This window comes from Ranitomeya imitator, chromosome 7 (genome assembly GCF_032444005.1).
Source record: "Ranitomeya imitator isolate aRanImi1 chromosome 7, aRanImi1.pri, whole genome shotgun sequence".
Taxonomy (NCBI): Eukaryota; Metazoa; Chordata; class Amphibia; order Anura; family Dendrobatidae; genus Ranitomeya; species Ranitomeya imitator.
The window spans coordinates 17,758,623-17,785,157 of NC_091288.1; the positions used below are offsets into that span (position 1 = coordinate 17,758,623).

The 26,535-nt window shown below is 41.7% G+C and overlaps 1 protein-coding gene across 1 annotated transcript in view; it reads right to left on the reverse strand.

The window, feature by feature from the left end:
• The window catches only part of ZRANB3 (zinc finger RANBP2-type containing 3), a 182,395-nt gene that overhangs the window by 139,224 nt on the left and 16,636 nt on the right, over window positions 1–26,535 (reverse strand). The window contains exon 3 of the mRNA XM_069732850.1: window positions 8,573–8,591. Coding sequence (XP_069588951.1) covers window positions 8,573–8,591 — 19 coding nt within the window. The remainder of the gene's footprint in view (window positions 1–8,572; window positions 8,592–26,535) is intronic.

A 26,535-nucleotide genomic window follows, 5' to 3' on the forward strand; every position in this document is an offset into this window, starting at 1 on the left:
TTGAAAAGGCTTTGCTATCTTATATCATTCTGTTGCTTTGTGGGCCTCCACCATTTTCATTGTCAGAGTGCTGTTTTTCGGCACAGTGCGCAGGAGCTGGGAAAGGACAAAGAGGCCCAGAGCTTGCGTACTGCAGGTATTTGCTCTGCCGTCAACAGGGCAGACAAGTACGCCTACGCAGGAGCGTAATGCCGGGAAGCCTGTGAAGCAAGCAGGAGGGCGGCATTGCAAGAAGATGGGGGGCGCCGGACCTGGACCTGCGACACCCATCGGACCGGACCGCCCAGCAGGTAGGTGAGTATAATAAAAGTAACTTTTCTTCTCTTGCAAGTCGGATCGGGGGCATATCTGCAGCATTATAGAATGCTGTAGGTAAGAACTGAAAGGCAGTGTGGTCATAACTCATATCGGCCAATCCTGGTGACAGGTTCCCTTTAAGTGCTCTCCTCACTCACAGCCTGCAGGATTCATTCCCTCCACCTGTAGGTGGCTGTGCATGTTTTCCTTCCTATCTACAGTGTGATTATTACAGCCTGTATGTGATCTGCCCTCCCTGAAGACTTGGATGCTTTCCTCCTCTAAACACACTTATCTGCTGTGTATAACCTCAAACAATAGGCTACTGGGACAGCCAGCTATGTACAGGAGTCGCTCAGCATCTACAGCAACAAAATGCTACTTCGTACTTATTTTGGTGCAAATAGTTACAATGCTTCAAAAAATATATGTAAATATACCTAGTAAAATAATAATGTAACACTAACCTCAATGCCACAAACATTCCCTCTGCCTACTCAGGACTGAAAACCTCAAATTATATGAGGCAAATAGCAACAGAGTGTTCCAAGATATTGAATCTCAACATGCTCGGAGTTACGGTATGTCAATGTTCGGTTACCTATGGCAGGCGCAAACAATAAATGGACACGATCAACAGTCACTCCTTTCGGATGCGGCTTATTCTCTGGATTTCTGAGAGTCCAACCACTGGGATCACTATGGACAGGACATCATGTTCAATCTGGTGAAAACATATTTAAGTAGCCATGTGAATCAGAAAATGTAGAAAAAACGCAATAGCACTCACCAATCTTAGCAGTTCAAACGTCCTTTATTGGAACATGTAGCAAGGAATCTTCACGGCTCAAGGGAGGGAGTGAGAACAGGAGTGCGATAGACAAGACGACGGCCGTTTCGCGCTGACACAACGGGTCCGTGGAAGCGCTTTGTGTCAGCGCGAAACGGCCGTCGTCTTGTCTATCGCACTCCTGTTCTCACTCCCTCCCTTGAGCCGTGAACATTCCTTGCTACATGTTCCAATAAAGGACGTTTGAACTGCTAAGATTGGTGAGTGCTATTGCGTTTTTTCTACATTTTCTGGTTCACATGGATACTTTGTTCTACGCAAGCACCTCCTTTCACCTGGTCGGACTACCTATCGTGTTGGACTTTCCACATTGAGCATATAATCTCTGCATATTTGAGCTGTGCCGCTTGCTTTTCTTCTTTTTTCTTTTTTAAAAACATATTTAAGACCCAGAAAACCCCTTTAACAAATGCTTCTTTTTGCAGCTTGAGTCTGGGTAAAATGGGCGAATAATACGGTATATTTTTTCTGAACAACCCATTTACGGATGGAAAAATTAATTTTCCCCATTTGTAACTCAATAGGAACGAAAATCTTGCAATAAATCCCTAACCAATCAGAATGAGAAAATGCGGTGATGCAAATCCCATCCATTTTGCTTCTGTTTTCCGAAAATAGGCATTTTGTGCTTAAAACATATAACCTTAAATTCATCTAAATCTTCTTTAAAAAAAAAAACGACCTCTGGTGCTGTGTGGCCACAAAATCCCTCATTTCGAAGATCTCTCTGCTGAGGTCACCAAGAAGCGTAAAGTCTTCAGCCCCATCTGCACAAAGGCAATGTCCGCTACCAATGGAAATATTCTGCCGTTCTGACGATAAAAGGAAACAATGGCTCATTTCAAGCCATTACATCACTGGAAAAGGTGGACACCTAAGAGAACAAACCTCTAAACCAGAGGGAAACAGGTAACGAATTACACCCCCCTTAGAAAATCCCTGGCCGCCACGGATCGCGGAGTCCAACGGATCTATCAAGCCAAGGATCCCCAAAAGAGCGAAGGCCAGCGACTCGCCAAAAAATGGTCTTAAGTGACTCTTATACTTTCATACTCATGTATTTAGGTTTAGTAAACTTATTAATTGTAACTCCACTGATTAAAATCCTCAAGGTTTCTTAAGTTCCTGTTCTATATTAAAAAAAAAAAGCACCAAAGTCCTTAGACAGTTGAAAGGTTTTGAGCCGGACATTGCCCTTTAACAAGGGACCCATCTTCCCGAGGCCGATTATCAGGCTGCATAAATTGGGGGCTGGCAATGTATATGGTTCCCCATCAGTTCTTAGGAGGGCAGGGGTTAGAATCCTAATTAGTAAACATCTTACGTACCACTTACCGATTTGTTTTAGTTATTGTTCTAAAAGTTGGCAATAAAAATTACTTATTTAAAAAATAAATCTTTAAACCCGTTCAACACCCAATATACTAAATTCTTAAAATGATAAATAACAGAAAACAAATAATAAAAAAAAAAAAAAAAAAAAAAAAAAAAAGATTCCAATTTCTTCTCTTCACTTTTTCCCAACTAACTTTTTATTTTTTCCTTTTTTTTTTTTTTCACATTTCTTGCTAGAAGTCAAATCCGTCAGGGGAACAAACATTTACAAACTAAGTGGTTTTATTACAAATAAGCGCTGAGCCGACACATCGCTCCTCTGCTCGTGGGACAGATGGATATTTACTACACCGAAGAACGAGAAAACGTCGTCTGATATCATCGCTGCAGAACTAATTCACACTGTACAAATTGCACAATTACAGCAACAATTACGCATTTCTTGTAACAAAATGCCCCTTATTACGAATTACAAGCCAATTATTCTCTTCAATTAGGAGTAGGAGAAAAACTAGGACGTTTGCCATCTTCTCACAAATGCCCGAATAAGAGAAAATCACTGGGCATGGCTGATGATCTGATGAATTGCAGGAGTATTTGTGGATGAGTTAGTGAAACATTAAAGAAAATATGGCATCAGAATCTGACCTACTGATTAAATCAGACTTTTTAAAGTTACAGTAAATGTATAAATGTATTTTTAAAGACTTTTTTAGGAGGAGGAGGAGGTGAGCTGTGACATCACCTATTGTGAATAGTGGATCCTGTGTTATCTACTGTATATAGAGGTGTTATCAGTCATTGTACAGGAGGGAGGAGGTGAGCTGTGATATCACCTATCGTGAATGGTGGATCCTGTGTTATCTACTGTATATAGAGGTGTTATCAGTCACTGTACAGGAGGAGGTGAGCTGTGACATCACCTATTGTGAATAGTAGATCCTGTGTTACCTACTGTATATAGAGGTGTTATCAGTCATTGTACAGGAGGAGGCGGTGAGCTGTGATATCACCTATCGTGAATGGTGGATCCTGTATTGTCTACTGTATATAGAGGTGTTATCAGTCATTGTACAGGAGGGAGGAGGTGAGCTGTGATATCACCTATCGTGAATGATGGATCCTGTGTTACCTACTGTATATAGAGGTGTTATCAGTCATTGTACAGGAGGAGGAGGTGAGCTGTGATATCACCTATCGTGAATGGTGGATCCTGTATTGTCTACTGTATATAGAGGTGTTATCAGTCATTGTACAGGAGGAGGAGGTGAGCTGTGATATCACCTATCGTGAATAGTGGATCCTGTGTTATCTACTGTATATAGAGGTGTTATCAGTCATTGCACAGGAGGAGGAGGTGAGCTGTGACATCTCCTATTGTGAATGGTGGATCCTGTGTTATCTACTGTATATAGAGGTGTTATCAGTCATTGTACAGGAGGAGGAGGTGAGCTGTGACATCACCTATTGTGAATGGTGGATCCTGTGATGTCTACTGTATATATAGGTGTTATCAGTCATTGTACAGGAGGAGCTGATAGAGCAAAAAAGTGGTGACAGGTTCCCTTTAATATAAAACCAGAGCTGTCAATCAAAGAGCAAGGGTGGAAATTGAGGGGAAAAGTGGGAAGGTGCATTTGAACGCCATGGTGCACTGAGAGCCTGTGCTTGGTTTGAACAGTCATTCTGTGCTGACAGAGGCCTTACGTTTCACAAAGAAATATACAACCATCCGGACAAGGATTAATAAAAGTACAGGTCTAAGACAGGAGGGGACAAATCTACTTTAAAAAAATAAAAAAAATAGTCTGCTTTCTATCCCCTTGGACACAGCGCCACACCAGACCTATGGGTTGTCTCCGACATTGCCGCTTTAAGGCTATGTGCACACGTTCAGGATTTCTTGCAGAAAATTCCTGAGAATTCCGGACATTTTTTGCAAGAAATCCGCAAGAAAACCGCATGCGTTTTTGCCGCGGTTTTGATGCGTTTTTGCCGCGGTTTTTTCCGGACACTTCCACATGCATTTTCGAGTGGGAAATCCGCAAAAAAAACGGAAAATTAATGAACATGCTGCGTTTTTTGCCGCGATGCGTTTTTTTCGCGGAAAAAAACGCATCATGTGCACAAAACATGCGGAATTCATTCTAAATGATGGGATGCTTATTGTATGCGGGGTTTTTTTGCGGTTTTATAGCGTTTTTATCGGGAAAAACCGCGAAAAAACCGCAACGTGTGCACACAGCCTAAAGGTGTTGTCCAGGGTGTAATCAAAGGTCATAAGTAAAGAAATACGTCCACTGAGTTAGGTGGTCCCCAATAAATCTTTGCTTAGTCAGCCAGTGGCAAAGCGAAGATATCACGTACTTATATGCGAATGCTGCAGCCAATCACAAGTCGCGGAAGCTGATGGCGGTATATAGAGCACAAAACAGCTAACGGTGATTGACTGCAGCGGTCAAGTGAGTGTTCGGAGAAGTGATTGATGCAGCAAAGTAACCAAACACTGGTGAAGAATGCCATAATAATAGCACCAGAGCAATGAGGGATGTAGAGGGGATATGCACCATAACGACCCCACAGCCCTGCCAAGGAGCGGGTACAACCTCTAAAAACTCTTCATTCTGCACTTCTGCTCTGCGCATTAGATAGCAGAATGTGCACAGACTATAGTACCCTGACCAAGATGGGGGGTCAGAATTTATGGCTGAAACTTCCAAATTTCTTGGCAAAAGGTAATGCAATGCCATGCTGAGACTGCAGACAGCAGGCGAGACGCCGTCTCTCATCCCATCACCTCGAGGACTGGCCGCTCGTTATATCGGCCTTGGAATAACACAAGTGAATTAGTGACGGCCTAATACACTCAACATCTTTTCTTCGTCCTCATTATAAAGCACCTGTGTTCCCTAGAATGCTGCCGACGCCGCTGGAAAATAATGAAATAGTTTAGGCAGCAAGATTGCAAAACCCACGCATCAGCACAATTGTCATTATTCCAAATTAACTTTTAATTAAATTTATATAATATGTCAAAAAGTTTAAAAAAAAATAATAATAATAAAAATGCATTTAATTGCTAAAGGGGCATTACCCAATTCCTGCAGCAATCTCTTTTTATTAATTCTCGCTTGAATAATAACATTCAAGGAGACGGAACAGTACGAGGGCATCCGATCCGCCAAATCACAACCGTCACCGTGCTGACAGGTGTGGATATACTCGCCCTGCGTCACCTACTTATCTAGCTCCAGACCTTGCATAAGACCATTAATAAGCGGACAATCCCTTATACTATACAATAGTGCCCAATAGAACATTAAAAAAAAAAAATACATACAGGTGCATCTCACAAAATTATATTATCATCAGGAAGTGAATTTATTTCAGTTCTTCAATACAAAAAGCGAAACTCATGTATTATATAGAGTCATTACAGAGTGATCTATTTCACGGGTTTATTTCTGTTCATGGTGATGATTATGAAAACCCAAAAGTCATTATCTCAGTAAATTAGAATAATTAAAAAAAAACACCTGCAAAGTCTTCCTAAGTGTTTAAAAAGGTCCCTTAGTCTGTTTCAGTAGCTCCACAATCATGGGGAAGACTGCTGACCTGACAGATGTCCAGAAGGTAGTTGACACACTCCACAAGGAGGGGACGCCACAAAAGGTCATTGCTAAAGAAGCTGGCTGTTCACAAAGCGCTGTATCCAAGCAGATTAATGGAAAGTGGAGTGGAAGGAAAAAGTGTGGTAGAGAAAGGTGCACAAGCAATGGGATAACCGCAGCCTTGAAAGGATTGTTAAGAAAAGACCATTCAATAATGTGGGGAGATTCACAAGGAGCGGACGCTGCTGGAGTCATTGCTTCACCACACACAGACGTGTCCAGGACATGGACTACAAGTGTCACATTCCTTGTGTCCGGCCACTCATGACCAATAGACAACCCCAGAAGCATCTTACCTGGGCCAAGGAGAAAAAGAACCGGACTGTTGTCAGTGGTCCAAGGTGTTGTGCTCAGATGAAAGTAAAATTTGCATTTCATTTGGAAATCAAGGTCCCAGAGTCTGGAGGAAGAGTGGAGGCCACAATCCAAGCTGCTGGAGGTCTGGTGTGAAGTCTCCACAATCAGTGACGGTTTGGGGAGCCATGTCATCTGCTGGTGTAGGTCCACTGTGTTTTATCAGGACCAAAGTCAGCGCAGCCGTCTACCAGGACATTTTAGAGCACTTCATGCTTCCCTCTGCCGACAAGCTTTTTGGAGATGGAAATATCATTCTCCAGCAGGACTTGGCCCCTGTCCACACTGCCAAAAGTACCAATACCTGGTGTAAAAACAACAGTATCACTGGGCTTGATTGGCAGCAAACTCGCCTGACCTTAAACCCATAGAGAATCTATGGAATATTGTCAAGAGGAAGATGAGAAACACCAGACCGAACAATGCAGACGAGCTGAAGGCTGCTATCAAAGCAACCTGGGCTTCCATAACCCCTCAGCAGTGGCACAAGCTGATCGCCTCCATGCCACGCCGCATTGATGCAGTAATTGATGCAAAATGAGCCCCAACCAAGTACTGAGTGCATTTACTGAACAGACATTTCAGTAGGATGACATTTCGCATTTTAAATTAATTTTTTGTGCATTACACCATTATACATTACTGATCCAATACTGATCCCGAGTTCCATCCTGTATTATACTCCAGAGCTGCACTGACTATTCTGCTGGTGCAGTCACTGTGTACATACATTACATTACTGATCCTGAGTTACACCATGTATTATACTCCAGAGCTGCACTCACTATTCTGCTGGTGCAGTCACTGTGTACATACATTTCATTACTGATCCTGAGTTATATCCTGTATTATACCCCACAGCTGCACTCACTATTCTGCTGGTGCAGTCACTGTGTACATACATTACATTACTGATCCTGAGTTACATCCTGTATTATACTCCAGAGCTGCACTCACTATTCTGCTGGTGCAGTCACTGTGCACATACATTACATTACTAATCCTGAGTTACATCCTGTATTATACTCCAGAGCTGCACTCACTATTCTGCTGGTGCAGTCACTGTGTACATACATTACATTACTGATCCTGAGTTACATCCTGTATTATACTCCAGAGCTGCACTCACTCTTCTGCTGGTGCAGTCAATGTGCACATACATTTCATTACTGATCCTGAGTTACATCCTGTATTATACTCCAGAGCTGCACTCACTATTCTGCTGGTGCAGTCACTGTGCACATACATTTCATTACTGATCCTGAGTTATATCCTGTATTATTCCCCACAGCTGCACTCACTATTCTGCTGGTGCAGTCACTGTGTACATACATTACTGATCCTGAGTTACATCCTGTATTATACTCCAGAGCTGCACTCCCTATTCTGCTGGTGCAGTCACTGTGTACATACATTACTGATCCTGAGTTACATCCTGTATTATACTCCAGAGCTGCACTCACTATTCTGCTAGTGCAGTCACTGTGTACATACATTACATTACTGATCCTGAGTTACCTCCTGTATTATACTCCAGAGCTGCACTCACTATTCTGCTGGTGCAGTCACTGTGTACATACATTACATTACTGATCCTGAGTTACATCCTGTATTATACTCCAGAGGTGCACTCTGAAGAAAGCGAAGGCAAGAACTCCAATCTCTGGCCTTCAACACAAACCATGACTGATGGCTTCTTCCATGGGAATAGAAGTTTCTTGTGGTGTAGGTGACAGTGCAGTGACCCCCTGACATATCTGAAATAAAGGGCGTAAAACCCATCTGTACCATCGTAGAGCACCGGATTACTGCACCATTATAGTGGCATAACATAAATAATAGGGTACATGACATTACAATTCGCTTGGCGGTGAGGAATCCACCTACATTGTGACGTCACGGTGCAACATACATGAGACATAAAGCCGAGCAAAAAAGAAAATAAACATAGAATTAAAAAAAAAAAAAAAAAGTGAATAGAAAAGATTTTCAATGAAAAGTTGATTAAGAGGTAACAAAAGAAGAATTAAGAGAAGTAGAAAGAAAGGAACAGAGAATTACTTGCCTCATCCGCAATCATACACCTACGGGGAGAGAGAGACAAAAAATTATATGTTAATACAAACCGCACTCCGTCTTCTATTCCCACATGAAAAACAATATGTTAATTAGCAGATCTGCTCGAACACATGTTACACGGCCGCTACCGCGAGGAAAAAAAAGAAATCTATATATAAATAAAGCAAATGAGGTCTTCAGTGCAAACCAATGAATCCAATTTGTGCAATTACTGGATTTGATTTCAGTTAATGTAACTGTTTTAAAGACGACGCCGAGAAAGACGGGAAGAATCCGGAGCCGTCCTCCGCCGCGGGCCCCGTCCCGACGGGTGCAGGGGCTCGAGATTAACCTCTTCTCGTTTTAGGGCTTTTGTTTCTTCCTTCATTACACCCACAATTTTTTTTTTTATTTTTTTTTTTTTTTTAAATGCTGCTGTCAAAATATTGCAACAAATTGTAGTTTTTAATTTGATACAATGTATTTTTCAACAACAAAAAAATAACTGGAAAAAATAATTATTGGTGTGGAGTAGGGCAGCCTGGTGTAGGTAGCCGGACCCCTCTAATCTTCTCTCCAGGTGGGCCAACAACTCGGCGTTCCATTGACTTGGTGGTGGAACCAGGGGTGCAGCTAGGGGTCCCAGGAGCCGTTTGTACAATGTCAGGATGCATGCGGTCAACACCTTCATGGCCTTAGGGGTTTTATTTATACCATTTTCGGGGGGGGGGGGGGGGAATACGATGCTTTCATTGTTTTTTATTGCAGGATTTGGGGGTGACGGGGCAACCAAAAAACAGCAATTCTGGGGTTTCAAATTTTTTTTCCTCTTTACAACGTTTACTTTATGGGTTAATTAACTTCATATTTTTATAGATCAGACTTTTACAGAGGCGGGGATATCAAATAGGTTGGATTGGGAAAAAAAAAAAACTTTTTTTCCTTTATAAGTTGCGCTAGAGGACGTGAACCTGTGATTACTTGATTGCACGTACCATACACTGCAATACTACAGTATGGCGCCGTCTGCCGCTGCAATCCATCGGCAACCAGGAGGGTGTGGAAGCGATCCAGCACTTTCTGTGCCGCTGTCCATCTATGCTGACCGCAACAAGAAGTATCAAACCACACGGCCACTAATGGGTATCTGGCAACTCAAAAGTGACTGTACAAACAACGCACAGGCACTCGGTGCACCAGTACATTTCAGAGCACCAACTTAGGCAGGAGGGAGGGGATGGACGGAAAACAAGTAGGTGGGAAGGTGCACTGAACTGCTTGGATGCAGCAAGTACCTGTGCTTGGTTTGTACAGTCAATTTGTGCTGACGGACACCCATTAAAAGTCATACGGTGTGAAAGAATTACACCACCCATTTTCCATTGCAATTTTGGCATTATCTTCCCCCCATGTGTAAAAACCCATTCCTCCCTCCCTCCCTCCAGAACAGAGTTCCTGAAATCCTCTGTGCTGCTGCGCTCATTAGCTGCTCTTTCCACAATGGCTTTGATAATGAAGCTAAATGTGGAAATGCTCCGGCACCGGTCAATTACGCGGCACGGACTTTCTCTTTGCGCAGAAAACAAAAATAACAAAACCTTTTTTGACAATGTGGTAAAGTCTATAAATAATGCATGAAAAATGCGAATATGTGTGAGTGCTGCTCCCGTCCCATTTGCATCAGGAGAGGCGCCAGGAGGATACACTAAAATGACCCTTTCCCAGAAATGAAGCATACGGGAAGTAGTGTATCGCCCCCTCAGCTGCCAGAGGCAGTGACAGCCATTAGCATTAATAGAAACGAATGAGAAATCCTGGAATACACGGAGTACACATGGCGGCCACCGACACCCGAGAGGAGACACGGCCAGCGCCTCATCCGCAGCCACATACCAGAGCGACACCGGACACCAGTCTGGACCCGTCAGACCGCAGATTACTGACCGCTACGCTGCTTAGAAAATAAAGAGCATCCAAATCCATTTTAAAGGAACAGAAGACAAGGTGATTACACGCATTTAAAGGGATATGACAAGCAATGTCGGATAGTAATATCATCGACTGAGTTATAAGTCACAGTGCACACCTAGAGGAGAATCAGACATTAAAGCGGAAAAAAAAGAATTTATGTACATCGCACTGGGAGTTGTAGTTCTGCCAGAGATGAGGCTGAAGACCCCTGATATAAAGCCCCTGGGTGCAGCACAGATTTTATCATTCTGTCCTGGAAAAATCTTTCACATTGTTGGCTACGGTATTTTATATGAGCTGCCAAGATGAGCGGCAACTGTTCAGAGCACATGTCTGACTCAGCCAAAGACCTGACAAACGGAGGATCAGATACTAAAGGAAAAACTAAATATTATAACTACTATAATACTGCCCCCTATGTACAAGAATATAGCTACTATGATACTGCTCCTACGTACAAGAATATAGCTACTATGATACTGCTCCTATGTACAAGAATATAACTACTATAATACTGCCCCTATGTACAAGAATATAACTACTATAATACTGCTCCTATGTACAAGAATATAACTACTATAATACTGCCTCTATGTACAAGAATATAACTACTATAATACTGATCCTATGTACAAGAATATAACTGCTATAATACTGCCCCTATGTACAAGAATATAACTACTATAATACTGCCCCTATGTACAGGAATATAACTACTATAATACTGCTCCTATGTACAAGAATATAACTACTATAATACTGCCCCCTATGTACAAGAATATATCTATTATAATACTGCTCCTATGTACAAGAATATATCTACTATAATACTGCTCCTATGTACAAGAATATAACTACTATAATACTGCCACCTATGTACAAGAATATAACTACTATGATACTGCCTCTATGTACAAGAATATAACTACTATAATACTGCCCCTATATACAAGAATATAACTACTATGATACTGCCCCTATACACAAGAATACATCTACTATAATACTGCTCCTATGTACAGGAATATACCGTAACTACTATAATACTGATAGATAGACAGACAGACATATACATACATACATACATACAAGTTCTGCTGCTCCGCTCTGTATATTTGGTAGCAGTTGTGTCCTGCTCTAAGCTGTAATACTTACCACGTAATACTTGGCCTCTACCAAGTTGCACCTTTTAAAATATCTGAGTGACAATATCTGGAGTCCCAACAATCTGATATTTTTTGCTACCTATGTGGTCATCATAGCCTTTTTTATGTAACCTTACTGCTAAGATTTGGCTAGTGCAATTATTAATCAGCTTGATACTACTTTTCCTAAATAAGTTTGGCCATAGAAAAAATTAGTTAAAAGGGTTGTCCGATAATTGAAACAAAAAAAAAAAATGTTCTAGAAATAGATATTTTGAAAACCATAAACAGAGGTATAGTCATCTTCCAGCTCCCCGATGGATGCAGCGCTCGCGTCCCTGGAGGTTCGTTCTGTTTGTCCATCAACAGGACCGCTACAGACTGCAATCGGCTGCAGCGGTCAGATAGCTATAAAAGTGCAATTATTGCATATTTCTCTGATTGGCGGTGCACCAGCCAATGGAAGACTTCTAAGTCCTAAGAATTGACCACCGGTGTGACTCACGCTCATGACTAGGATGATGAGCCATTGTTCGGTCTCGCTCCAAGGTCTCCACGGGAGGGAAAGTCTGTATGATGTCTACGGAGCAGAAGACAACTACGGCCAAAACTACTGTGATCTCACCAATGGTGTGGCTCAAATAAAAAAAAAAAAATTGCCATGCCTACTCATGAAGGGTTATTGCCACAATAGTAATATACTCCAACAGTAATACCGCTATTATACTGCACGAGGTTTCTTCTGCTCTCTTATTGGTAATGATGGACGCAGAGCCAGTGTTATTGCAGTGAAGCGAGATATGAGGATGCTGGGTCTTATTCACAGGATTTCATCACTGACAGTTGCCAGACGGCATCTCCTGCTAAGGCGCATTCACAGTTTGGCCCCTTCTGGTGAAGATGATCAGATCCCCTTATGTCAGCTTATTTTTCTACATAATCTGGAAACAAAATGCCACCTAGAAAAAGGCACAATTTTCCCTTTTTTTTTCTTTTTTTTTTTTACAAATGTGAAGTATTTTACTTAAGAATCATTAAAAGGGAAGATAGATAAATAGATAGATAGATAGATAGATAGATACAGATAGGTCCATATATATTTGGACAGAGACAACATTTTTCTAATTTTGGTTTTACACATTACCACAATGAATTTTAAACAAAACAATTCAGATGCAGTTAAAGTTCAGACTTTCAGCTTTCATTTGAGGGTATCCACATTAAAATTGGATGAAGGGTTTAGGAGTTTCAGCTCCTTAACATGTGCCACCCTGTTTTTAAAGGGACCAAAAGTAATTGGACAGATTCAATAATTTTAAATAAAATGTTCATTTCTAGTACTTGGTTGAAAACCCTTTATTGGCAATGACTGCCTTAAGTCTTGAACTCATGGACATCACCCGACGCTGTGTTTCCTCCTTTTTGATGCTCGGCCAGGCCTTCACTGCGGTGGTTTTCAGTTGCTGTTTGTTTCTGGGCCTTTCTGTCTGAAGTTTAGACTTTAACAGGGTGGATAAAAATCAATGGGTTTTTTTTTTGGTTTTTTTTTTTAAATCGGATTTTTTTTATTTAAATCAGATTTTTTTCAATAAACTGCTTTTTGAGGAAAATATTTTACCTGGTTCTTCCATCATGAGATAAAGCTGAGTTGTTTAACTCAGTAGAATAAAGGCTGTATATGTGTAACATTCACAATGCCATGCTCTTCCGGAGGTTTCTGTAGGATTAGTGGGCAGTTTCTCTCCTATATTATCAGACGCTCGCTTTACTTACGCAGTTCTCAAAACTGAATTTGACTCCGCAGAGGTCCCAGCCTCTTCTTCAGGGCAAAAATGTTACGACATGAACAGAGTTGAGAAAAAGACCTTAATCCTATTGTTCTACAAACCTATGAATACAGAATCAACCCCCTTCAGTGCCAAGTCCAAGAAGTTAGACAATATGTTTCTGATTGTTTGGAGTGGAATAGATCTGCATAACACAAGAAGAATGTGAATCTAAGTGTGAGGAGGAGGAAGGGCAAGCAGACAAGAAAATGAAAGTGAAACTTTGAGCACAATACTGCAGCATAGCCACAGACAGACAAGTCTGGATCTGTTTGTGTGTACGATCTGAGGTTTATTACATTCTTTCCTTATAATGGCAGCAGGCCGTAAAAGAGACCCAGTTTGGGAATATTTTAATGAAGCTCCTTCGCCTATCGGTAAGGCAGGCATGCGTGCAAAATGCAAACGATGCAACAAAGAGATGCAAGGCCTGGTGGCGCGAATGAGGCAACATCAAGAGAAGTGCGGTGATGAAGATGACCAAAGAAACACTTCTGAACAGGCAGGATCTTCAGGTTGGTAAACATTTTTATTGAATCCTATTTCTAAAGACTGAACTGTCATGTGTGAGAAAATTTATATTTCTTATTATTACTGCATGTTACGGTCATTTGGTACAGTTATGAAGAAAAACAAATATTCCTTTTGGGGTAGGGGCAGTGATGTATTGTGTACAATAAGCAGAAATTGTATAAACAATAAAATAACAGCATTGACTTTTTTTTTGTTTAGGGGAATTCATGGATTCTGGAAACTATCCACCTCCAAGATCACCATCATCCTGTTCTACAGTTTCAGAGTTATCTATCCAGGACAGTGCTTCATTAGCAGCAGCATCATCATCAGACACCCACAGCCACATATCACCATCACCCAAAAGGAAGAAAAAACCTTTACCTCCTGGAACCACCATAGATAGGTTTGTGATAAGAACTAGCAGATTAGAAAAAGAGTTGATTGATGAAAAAATTGCCCAGTTTATTTATGCAACAAACTCTTCTTTCCGTCTGACTGAGAACCCACATTTCATTGATATGGTTCAGTCACTGAGACCAGGACACACAGCAGAATACTTACAAGAAGTGGCAGTAAAAGCTATAACGACATGTGAACAAAAATTCAAATGTCTAGTACGCAGTTTGGTCACTGACAATGCTGCAAACGTATCCAAGATGAGAAGAGATTTAGAAGAGCAGGGAGGGAATACAAAGCTGCTAATAACATATGGTTGCAGTGCTCATTTGCTGCACCTCTTAGCCAAAGACTTAAGTGTTCCAGAAATAAAGGCTAATGTTGTTGAAATTGCTAAATACTTCCGTAATAATCATTTTGTTGCAGCAGCTCTGAAAAGGATGGGTGGAACCAAGCTAACGCTCCCACAAGATGTTAGATGGAACTCTGTGGTGGACTGTTTTGAGCAGTATATCAAAAACTGGCCTATTCTGATGACACTTTGTGAAGAAAATCGAGATAAAATAGATGGCACTGTCACGGCCAAAATCCTCAACATTGGGCTTAAGAGAAATGTTGAACATATGCTGAGCTTCCTGAAACGCATCTCTCAAGCTTTAAACAAAATACAGAAAAATAGCTGTTTTATTGCGGATGCTGTTGAAATTTGGAAGGAACTGAGTGAACACTTAAAAACAGAACTACACATGGACAGAATTAAATTACAAGCAGTAAACAAACGAATGGGACAAGCACTGACTCCAGCTCATTTTTTGGCAAATATTGTCAATATCCAATATCAGGGTCAAAACCTAAGTGCTGAGGAAGAGGAGTTAGCTATGACATGGGTATCCAGCAATCATCCATCTTTAATGCCAACTATAATAAACTTCAGAGCTAAGGGGGAACCATTCAAGAAATATATGTTTGCTGAAGATATTTTAAGGAAGGTCACACCAGTAAACTGGTGGAAGTCACTTAAGCGCTTGGATTTAGAGACTGTTCAAGTAATGATTTCACTTTTAACAGCAGTAGCTTCTTCTGCAGGCGTTGAAAGAATATTCTCTTCCTTTGGACTCATTCATTCTAAATTGAGAAATCGGTTGGGACCCAATAAAGCAGGAAAGCTTGTTTTTCTTTTCCAAATTATGAATAGGAACAAAGAAGATGATGATGAAGATGACGACAAGTGAGCTACAGAGGACAGCAGGGACAGTAGTATTTAAGTTTTTCATGTGTCGGCTGGGCTGACAGTCTAAGTTTCTTAAAATATATATATATATTTTGTTTAGCCAAATTAGTTAACAAACATGGATGTTTGTTTAAGCAAATAACTTATGCTGTAATGTTGTTATTGTTTCAGTTGAATAAATCTATTTAAATTGTTATTAAGGTCAGGATTATTTTTCTCCTTCCTAAGTACAACAGAACAGTGGTGTCCAAATATGAATGATTAACCCATTAAACTGGGGAGAAAAAAGTAATATAAAAAGTGATTCTAAAAATCTTCATCTACTTGCATGTTAAAGTAGCAAGAACTAGTTTAGGTAGAAACTTTGATTTAAATCACTGATTTAAATCAAGCCTTACTAACTAGTGATTTAAATCGTGATTTAAATCAGTTAGATTTAAATCAAATCCTCCCTGGTCTTTAACAAGTGAAATGCTGCTCAATTGGGCTGAGATCAGGTGACTGACTTGGCCATTCAAGAATATTCCACTTCTTTGCTTTAATAAACTCCTGGGTTGCTTTGGCTTTATGTTTTGGGTCATTGTCCATCTGCAGTATGAAACGACGACCAATCAGTTTGGCTGCATTTGGCTGGATCTGAGCACACAGTATGGCGGCTCTGAATACCTCAGAATTCATTCTTCTGTCCTGTGTCACATCATCCATAAACACTAGTGACCCAGTGCCACTGGCAGCCATGCATGCCCGCGCCATCACACCGCCTCCGCCGGGTTTAAAGATGATGTGGTATGCTTTGGATCATGAGCTGTACCACGCCTTCGCCATACTTTTCTCTTTCCATCATTCTGGTAGAGGTTGATCTTGGTTTCATCTGTCCAAAGAATGTTCTTCCAGAACTGTGCGGCATTTTTAGATGTTTTTTATTCTTGATGCTTATGAGTGGCTGCACCGAGCAGTGAACTCTCTGTATTTACTTTCATGCAGTCTTCTCTTTATGGTAGATTTGGATATTGATCCGCCGACCTCCTGGAGAGTGTTGGTCACTTGGTTGGCTGTTGTGAAGGGGTTTCTCTTCACCATGGAGATAATTCTGCGATCATCCACCACTGTTGTCTTCCGTGGGCGCCCAGGTCTTTTTGCATTGATGAGTTCACCAGTGTTCTTTCTTTCTCAGGATGTACCAAACTGTAGATTTTACCACTCCTAATATTGTAGCAATTTCTCGAATGGTTTTTTTCTGTTTTCGCAGGTTAAGGATGGCTTGTTTCACCTGCATGGAGAGCTCCTTTGACCGCATGTTTACTTCACAGCAAAACCTTACAATTGCAAGCACCACACCTCAAATCAACTCCAGGCCTTTTATCTACTTAATTGAGAATGACATAACGAAGGGATTGCCTACATCTATCCAAAAAATAGCCTTGGAGTCAATTGTCCAATTACTTTTGGTCCCTTTAAAAACAGGGTGGCACATGCTAATGAGCTGAAACTCCTAAACCCTTCATCCAATTTTAATGTGGATACCCTCAAATGAAAGCTGAAAGTCTGAACTTTAACTGCATCTGAATTGTTTTGTTTAAAATTCATTGTGGTAATGTCTATAACCAAAATTAGAAAAACGTTGTCTCTGTCCAAATATATATGGACCTATCTGTAGATAGATAGATAGATAGATAGATAGATAGATAGATAGGAGAAAGAATTAGAGCAGCACAAAGAAAGAGTCCGGGTGCACAGGCCCCCAGGCAAAAACCAAACCTCAATTATAAAAATCCAGAAAAATTGGAGGCAGCACACCGTTTCGTAGTGAAAAGGAGCTATTTAATCAGCCCAGAATGCGACGTTTCGGTCCCAACAGGAACGGTTGAGAAAGGTTCCTGTTGGGACCAAAACGTCGCTTTCTGGGCTGATTAAATAGCTCCTTTTCACTACGAAACGGTGTGCTGCCTCCAATTTTTCTGTATTTATAGATAGACAGATAGATAGATAGACACAGTTATATGATAAAGTTTGGACACCCCTATTAATCTTAAGCTTAATGTTTTATAAAAATTGTTTTTTTTAAACAGCCATTTCAGTTTCATATATCTAATAACTGTTGGACACAGTAATGTTTCTGCCTCTAAATGAGGTTTATTGTACTAACAGAAAATGTGCAATCTGCATTCAAACAAAATTTGACAGGTGCATAAGTATGGGCACCCCACCAGAAAAGTGACATTAATATTTAGTAGATCCTCCTTTTGCAGAAATAACAGCCTCTAGTCGCTTCATGTAGCTTTTAATGAGTTCCTGGATCCTGGATGAAGGTATTTTTGACCATTCCTCTTTACAAAACTATTCCAGTTCAGTTAAGTTTGATGGTCGCTGAGCATGGACAGCCCTCTTCAAATGATCCCACAGATGTTCAATGATATTCAGGTCTGGAGACTGGGATGGCCATTCCAGAACAGTGTAATTGTTCCTCTGCATGAATGCTTGAGTAGATTTGGAGCGGTGTTTTGGATCATTGTCTTGCTGAGAGATCCATCCCCTGCGTAACTTCAACTTTGTCACTGATTCATGAACATTATTGTCAAGAATCTGCTGATTCTGAGAGGAAGCCATGCGTCCCTCAACTTTAACAAGATTCCCGGTGCCAGCATTGGCCACACAGCCCCAAAGCATGATGGAACCTCCACCAAATTTTACTGCGGGTAGCAAGTGTTTTTCTTGGAATGCTGTGTTTTTTGGCCGCCACGCATAACACCTTTTTGTATGACCAAACAACTCAATATTGGTTTAATCAGACCACAGGCTCTTCTTCCAAAAAGAAATTGGCTTCTCCAAATGTGCTTGTGCATACCTCAGCCGACTCTGTTTGTGGCGTGCTTGCAGAAACTGCTTCTTTCGCATCACTCTCCCATACAGCTTCTCCTTGTGCAAAGTGCGTTGTATAGTTGACCGATGCACAATGACACCATCTGCAGCAAGTTGATGCTGCAGCTCTCTGCAGGTGGTCTGAGGATTGTCCTTGACTGATCTCACCATTCTTCTTCTCTGCCTTTCTGATGTTTTTCTTGGCCTGCCACTTCTGGCCTTAACAAGAACTGTACCTGTGTTCTTCCATTTCCTTACTATGTTCCTCACAGTGGAAATTGACAGGATAAATCTCTGAGACAGGCTTTTTGTATCCTTCCCCTGAACAACAACTATGTTGAATAATCATTGTTTTCAGATCATTAGACAGTTGTTTTGAGGAGCCCATGATGCCACTCTTCCGAGGAGATTCAAACAGGAGAACAACTTGCAAGTGGCCACTTTAAGTAGCTTTTCTCATGATTGCATACACCTGGTTATGAAGTTCAAAGCTCAATGAGGTTACAAAACCAAAAAAAGTGCTTTAGTAAGTCAGTAAAAAGTAGATAGGAGTATTTAAAACAAGAAAATGATAAAGGTGCCCATACTTATGCACCTGTCAAATTTTGTTTGAATGCAGATTGCACATTTTCTGTTAGTACAATAAACCTCATTTCAAGGCAGAAACAGTTAGATATATGAAAATGAAATAGCTGTTGCAAAAAAAACAATTTTTATAAAACATTAAGCTTAAGATTAATAGGGGTGCCCAAACTTTTTCATATAACTGTAGATAGATAGATAAATAGATAGATATGCACGCATGCACAGTGAGGAAAGTAAGTATTTGATACAGACTATTTTGCAAGGTTTCACCCCTACAAAGAATGGGGAGGTCTTTAATTTTTATCGTAGAAACACTTCAATTGTGAGTCACAGAATCTAATAATGAAAAAGAGAAAATCACGTTGTATGATTTTTACATAATTTACATTTTATTCCATGAAATAAGTATTTGATTGCTGGCCAACCAGCAAGACTTCTGGCTTTAACAGACCTGCCAGCTTTTCTTTAAGAAGCCTCCTACTCTGCACTCATTACCTGGATTAATTGCACCTGTTTGAACTCGTTACTCGTGTAAGAGACATCTGTCCACAATCTCAATCACACTCCAACCTCTCCACCATGGCCAAAATCAAAGAGCAGTCAGTCTAAGGACACCAGGAACAAGATTGTATACCTGCACAAGGCTGGGATGGGCTACAAGACAATTGGCAAGCAGTTTGGTGAGAAGGGAACAACTGTTGGCACAATTAGTAGAAAATGAAAGAAACACAAGATGACTGTCAATCATCTTCTGAGTGGGGCTCAATGCAAGATCTCACCTCGTGGGATAAGGATGATTCAGGGAGAGGTCAGGTATCAGCACAGAACTACAAGGGAGGACCTGATCAATGACCTGAAGAGAGCTGGGACCAGACTCACAAACATTACAGTTAGTAACACACTACGTCATCATGGGTTAAGATCCTGCAGGGCATGTAAGGTCTCCCTGTAAGGGCCCGTATAAAGTCCACCAATGACTATCTGGATGATCCAGAGGAGGCATGGGAGAAGGTCATGTGGTCAGATGAAACTAAAATAGAACTTCTTGTTATCAACTCCACTCGCCGTGTTTAGAGGAAGATGAAGGATGAGTACAACCCCAAGAACACCATCCCAACTGTGAAGCATAGTGGGAGAAACATCACACTTTGGGGGGGCTTTTCTGCAAAGTGGACAGGATGACTGCACCGTATTGAAGGGAGGATGGATGGGGTCATGTATCACGAGATTTTGGTCAACAACCCCTTTTCCCTCACTAACAGCATTGAAGATGGGTCGTAGCTGTGTCTTCCAGCATGACAACGACCTGAAACACACAGCCAGGTGAGCTAAGGAGTGGCTCTGTAAGAAGCATTTCTAGGTCCTGGAGTGGCTTAGCCAGTCTCCAGACCTAAATCCAACAGAAAATCTTTGGAGGAGCTAAAAGTTAATGTTGCCCAGTGACAGCCCCGAATACTGAAAGATCAGGCGAAGATCTGTATGGAGGAGGGGGCCAAAATCCCTCCTTCAGTGTATGCAAATTTGGTCAAGAACCCCAGGAAACATCTGACCTCTGAAATTGCAAACAAAGGTTTCTGCACCAAAATATTAAGTTCTGTTTTTCTATTATATCAAATATTTATTTCATGCACTAACATACAAAATAATTATGTAAAAATCATACAGTGTGGTTTTCTGGATTTTGTTTTTTAGATTTTCTCTCTCACAGTTGAAGTGTACCTACCATAAAAATTACTGGCTTCTCCATTCTTCCTCAATGTATGGGGGAAGGCAAGTGGAGTGCGGTGGATCCCCGGCGCTGCCGCTGACAAAGGTTACTCTAGTAAATAGAAAAAGATTGCAATATATTGAAACGAGTTTCGGAGTAGAACCTACTCCTTCAGGAACAGGAAGGAACAGGTTCTACATGGAAACGTGTTGCAATAAATTGGACTTTTTTTTTTATACTTACTGTCTGGATTAACGTTTGGCAGCGCCCGGGATCCTCCGCACTTCTCTCTCCATTCAGTGAATACAGCGGCCGAAGCTCCCGCCACCATCCGATTATACAGCACTCTTCAAGTAGTTGTGCCGCGCACAACCTGTTCAAGTGACCGACCCTCCAACTCACCACGACCTGTAGCCCACGGTGTTATATTAAGTGATAAACAAGAGGGGCTCCCTGTGTATGGGGGCCTCCGAGTTCTGCAGCTGTTATATGGTTGTATACGATGTCCTCTGCATACCAGCACAAATTACACCGATCGAGACCACAAGGACATTATTTTGGCCTCCGTTGAATGAATGAAGGCCCAAGCCTACATTTAGGAGTCCACCTTCCACATTTATGCCCATAAAAGAGCCGATTTATTAAAATTATTTCATTTTATAAACAGCATATAAACTTCTAAAAAAATGTGCCAAATTTAATACTGCTTACTTTGCGCCACAAATTTGTGCCAAAATTTTGATGCAAAGTGAAACAACCTGAGCCATCCCTTTTGTTTGAAGCCACACCCTTTCATGCCAAGTCACGCCCACTTGTCAAGCCATATACAAAAAGTATCTAAAAACACATTAAATCTTAACGAGACATGCGCGAGAGTTTTCTGTTGCAAGTTGCTTCAGAATTTGACACATAACTTGGTCAATTTCGTCAGATGAGAACAAGACCTAGAGACTGCCTTCCTCCTTCTTGCTCCGCAATGCCAGGACACCTGATTTTTAGAGACGAAATATCATTCAAAACATCTTCAAAATGTTGGCAGAGCGTTCAGGAAAATCAATTCCCTTTACTTTTCTTCTCTTGCCCTGCGCTTTTGTCAGATGCTTAACACAATAGAATGGAAAATTTCTCACTTTTTGCGACCAGCACAAATAAGCAGATCGTAATTTTTTGTCTTTTCTTTTTTTTTGGGGGGTACTGTGCAGCTCGCTCATAAAAAGGACAGGTGTAAGATAAAAAAAAAAAAAAACTGCAATAAGGAGAACAATTTGGAGGGTCTCTAGGTGGCCATCTTCTAAACACAGCATTTATGTAATTATGCAGATCCGGTATAATTAGGCTCTGAATGAGATGCCGTTTTTTAAAACTAAAAAGAGAAAAAAGTGCGATGTGCTAAATGCAGAACATCATAACTATATGCATATAATGCCACCTCTTAATGAGGCAGCGTACGCAGCCTGTGCCATTGTCTGGGTCCAGGAAGAAAAGTTGAGCGCGGGATGAGAAACAACTAGTAGGATAAAACCCTCTGTCTAAGTGATTACATTTTTCGAGGGACGGTGAAACCCAAGTGTGCACAGAATTCATTTTCCTGGGTGCCGAACATGTGAAAAAGGTGCTTGTCCCCCCCAAAAAAAAATGATAACTAAACATGGCTGACACATGCACAATGGAAGAGAGGACCATGTCCATCAGGGCTTGTAATTTACAACGTATTTAGATCTGTAAAACGCAAAAATAAAGGTCCTGAGGTTTTATTTTGCAGATAAGTGTAGTAATCCAATGAAAGAAAAAAAATGAATAAAAAATGAAAATAATAAAAACCAAAGAGATACTTTTCTGTAACTCTCAGTGAGACTTCTGCCCCCATCCACAGGTATTTTAGTTTCTCGTGAGCAAGTTCTCGGGTATGAAGACGCCTTCTCCAGACTGCTCCGTCCACAGATGTTCTGTAGGACTTCGTTCACAAGAGGATAATGTTTTGCTCTCTGCCATTGTTGGATGTTTTTAGCTGTGTTCTGGGTTATTATCCTGTTGGAGGACCTATGACCTGTGACACTGACCGAGCTTCCATACACCGGGCAGCACATTTTGGTCAAGAATGCCTTGATACTTTTGAGATTTTATTGTACCCGGCACAGATTTAATGAAGACCCCTGTGTCAAATGCAGCACAGCAGCCCCATAACATAACCAAGCCTCCTCCATGTGTCACAGCAGGTCCAATGTTCTGTTTTTTGTTTCTTGGCTTCATTTTTGCTCCGGTGAACATGGAGCTGACACGACACCAAAAAGCTCCAGTTTTGTCTCATCTGTCCACAGGACTTTCTCCCAGGAAGCTTTGTCAATATGCATTTTGGCAAATTCCAGTCTGGCTTTCTTATAATTTGCTTTCAACAGCGGTTTCCTCCTCAGTTGTCTTCCATGAAGAAGTCCACTTTGGCCAAGACAGCACCGGATGCTTCAATCTGACCCTGATGGACCTTGACCTTGGAGTTCACCTCTTATCTCTTTTGGACGTTGTCCTGAGCTCTTTGGTTACCATTCGTTTTACCCATCTCTTCAATTTGTCATCAATTTTCCTCTTGCGGCCATGTCAACGAAGGCCGGCTACAGCCCTATAGACCATAATCCTCTGAGTAATATGTGCAGCTGCGGGAACATCAAACTGTTGTAGAGGTCTTACAGCCTTTACCTTTGACATGTTTGATTTTTTTTTCTAATCTCCTGAGACATTTCTCTCCTTGGCTTTCTTTGCTCCATGTTCAGTGTGACACACACCATGATTCCAAACAGCACAGTGACTACTTTTCAGCCTTTAAATAGGCAGACTGATTTATTACAAGTTTGTAGACACCTGTGATGCAATTTACAGGACACATTGTAGTTTAACCTGTCCCTATGGTCAAATTATATTCAATCTTTTCAAGGGGAACCATCATTTTTGTTCAGTACATTATCATTCCATTGTTTAAAATTGTTCTATAGAATCAAAATCAATTTCTCATTAGTTGATATTAAGTAAATTTTCACTGAAATTGACTTTGAATCCAGTGGTGGTAACATGTGCGCCCCGCTGCTCCAGTCACGCTGGGGACTTTGCAATCCTCGTCTCGGGATTGCTGGGGATCGCGGTAGACGAACTAATCAAACACATGATTTTTCAAGAGTGGAAGCATCAGCCGACCAGGAATATTCGCAGCAGGGAAATGTAGTACTACATGGCAGCCATTCAGCTGAAGAGCTTTTTATATAAACACAAGGACGGCTTGAGCCTTCTAGAACTTGTTTCCTAGCTTGTAGCGAGGGGGGTCCTGAGCGGTGGTCCTAATTGGACATATAGACAAGGGAATGAAACCCTTTAATGAGAATTCTGGTTTTGCGCCATTCCACTCATCCATCAAAATGTGACAACCTCCCTGACGTTGACACGCTGTACTTACTTACCGTCAGCAGGGGAGCAGACGTAGGTGCCGCATCAGCCCCTCTCATTACCCTTGGCTCATCCTATTAACCGGAGAATCCCTTTAAAACAATGCTGTGATTTTGCAATTTGCTGAAACGCTTTTTTTCTTTTTTTTTTTCTTTTTTCTTTTTTTTTACTTCCACTTGCTTGTTCCTTGCAGATTCCTGAGCTTGGGCAGGAGCCGCTACCGACACCTCTCTCTCTCTCTGATAACTCCATGACAGATCACTGAAGGCCAAATCCTCCTGGAATTAATTATACACAGCCGAGAATAATGAAAGAGGTAAGACGGTGCAACCTCACTGCTATTTTAAGACATTACAGCGCGGCGTATTTCTAACTGCAGCCGCTTTAAGCTACTGGATAATGACTGTTAAACACCAGTGACAGATGTATTATATATAAAAATCGCCTGTGCGGACGTGTACAATGTATCTGCAGTCACCGACGTAAGAGGCCACGGGTCAGCCGCTTCCATTCCAGGAGAGCGACGCCGCTTCTCGAGCGCTTTAAATTAAAACATTAAAAAAAAAACTGCATTATATCTTTTATTAAAGATTTTAATTGGACTTGAGTAGCAGCCGCCGTCAGAGCTGTGCTCGTGTTTCGCCCGTTTCTGCCCGGATCGCCCAGCTGCAGGAGACGTCACTTTACCAAAGCGCTCTCTTTTGATACTAGGTTCTGACGCCTGCGCAGTTTTGGGGTATAAAACAGACTGGCAAAATCGTGCGGTGACTCCGACTCCACAGCCTGTGGCCAATATCAATATCAATATCCCGTGTGGCCATAGTTTACGACACTTGCTTTGTGCAGGGTGGTAACCCTGGGATGACAAATCCTACTTTCATATATTCATGACTTTTAGGAGCACTGAATACCTTTCCGGATCGTGCCCAGCACGGCGGTTTACCAGCATCATCAGATTCTGTTACTTGTCAAATCTGTAGTGTTGGGAGTTTCGTTTACCTCTTGCTGCGGCCAACTGCGTGCATCTCAGATGTCATCCAGCAATGTCATTCAGGCCAGCTCAGGGGATGCTGCCTGAGTTTTCAGGTAGTTAGTGTCCTCGCTGCGCTCCATCTGCAACAGTAGTGCCTACAGACTAACCCAGCTCTGCTACAATCATTGGGTTCTGCTATATTCACCAAGTGAATTGCCTGACAGATCCAGCTCTGCTGTGCCCCTGAGCTCCGCAACTGCACTCAACTCTTCTCTACTCTGCTTCATCAACAAGACCACTATATACGGGGCTGTTACCTCCAGCTCTGCTTCATTGGTCTTCATATGCCAAGTCTCCAGCCTCTATTTAGCTACCTTCCCACATTTACAGCCTCTGATCTTCAAATTGCCATCTATCCCCTAAAGCCTCCATTCCACCAGCTGTCACCCTGCCCCTAAAGCCTCCGTTCCCTCAGCCTTTATAGCCTCCGCTCTTCCAGCTTCTATATCTTGAGCTCCCTTCAGCTGCTATCTAGCCCCTACATCCTCCGTTACTTCAACCGGTTCAGCATCATCTGTCCATACTGCTTTCAATCTGCTCATAGGGAAAAAGGGCTTCAATGATCCACCTAACCAGGTGAGACTTATGAGCAGCTTATGTGGTCTCTAAGCACCTGATTTGGCTCCTGAGAGACCCACAGATGACTCCCACCAAGAGGCAGACGTGAGCTTATTCTCGGAGTGTGACTATCAGACTTACAATTTAGATTGTACTACGGACCCTTCAAGCCCCCCATACACATTAGATAAAGGTTGGCAGAACCAGATGGTCTGGACGGGGTCGGCCGACCATCTAAAGTGTATGGGGACATCCCGACAGTCCGCTGACAGATGGAGTCTGGGAAAGAAGCATTGGACTGGTGGAAATGTCATCAACTGGTGCTTTTGTTTTCAGGGGAGATAAGTTGAGTCGAGATTTCCTGCGTATATGATGAGTCAGAAAAGACAGTCAGGGGGACTCTCTAATGTTTATAGGGGTCTTTATACTTTCTATTAAGCCCAAATCTTGGACTCTTAGGGGTCCCCCATAGACTATAGAATTAGATGATTTATTCAAGTCCGGATGCTCATCCAATGTGTATTAGGGTCTTTAGAGGACCGTTTATAGACTCCATCATTTCAAATATCTGATAATCCAGGTCCATGGCCGTCCAAGGATGCCAGATTACCGGAACATAGCCAACTGGGAGCACAACATGCCCATACGACGCTGATCGGCTCCTGCATCTCCAGTACTTTGCTTTATTTTTTGCACACTTTGCATACATTACT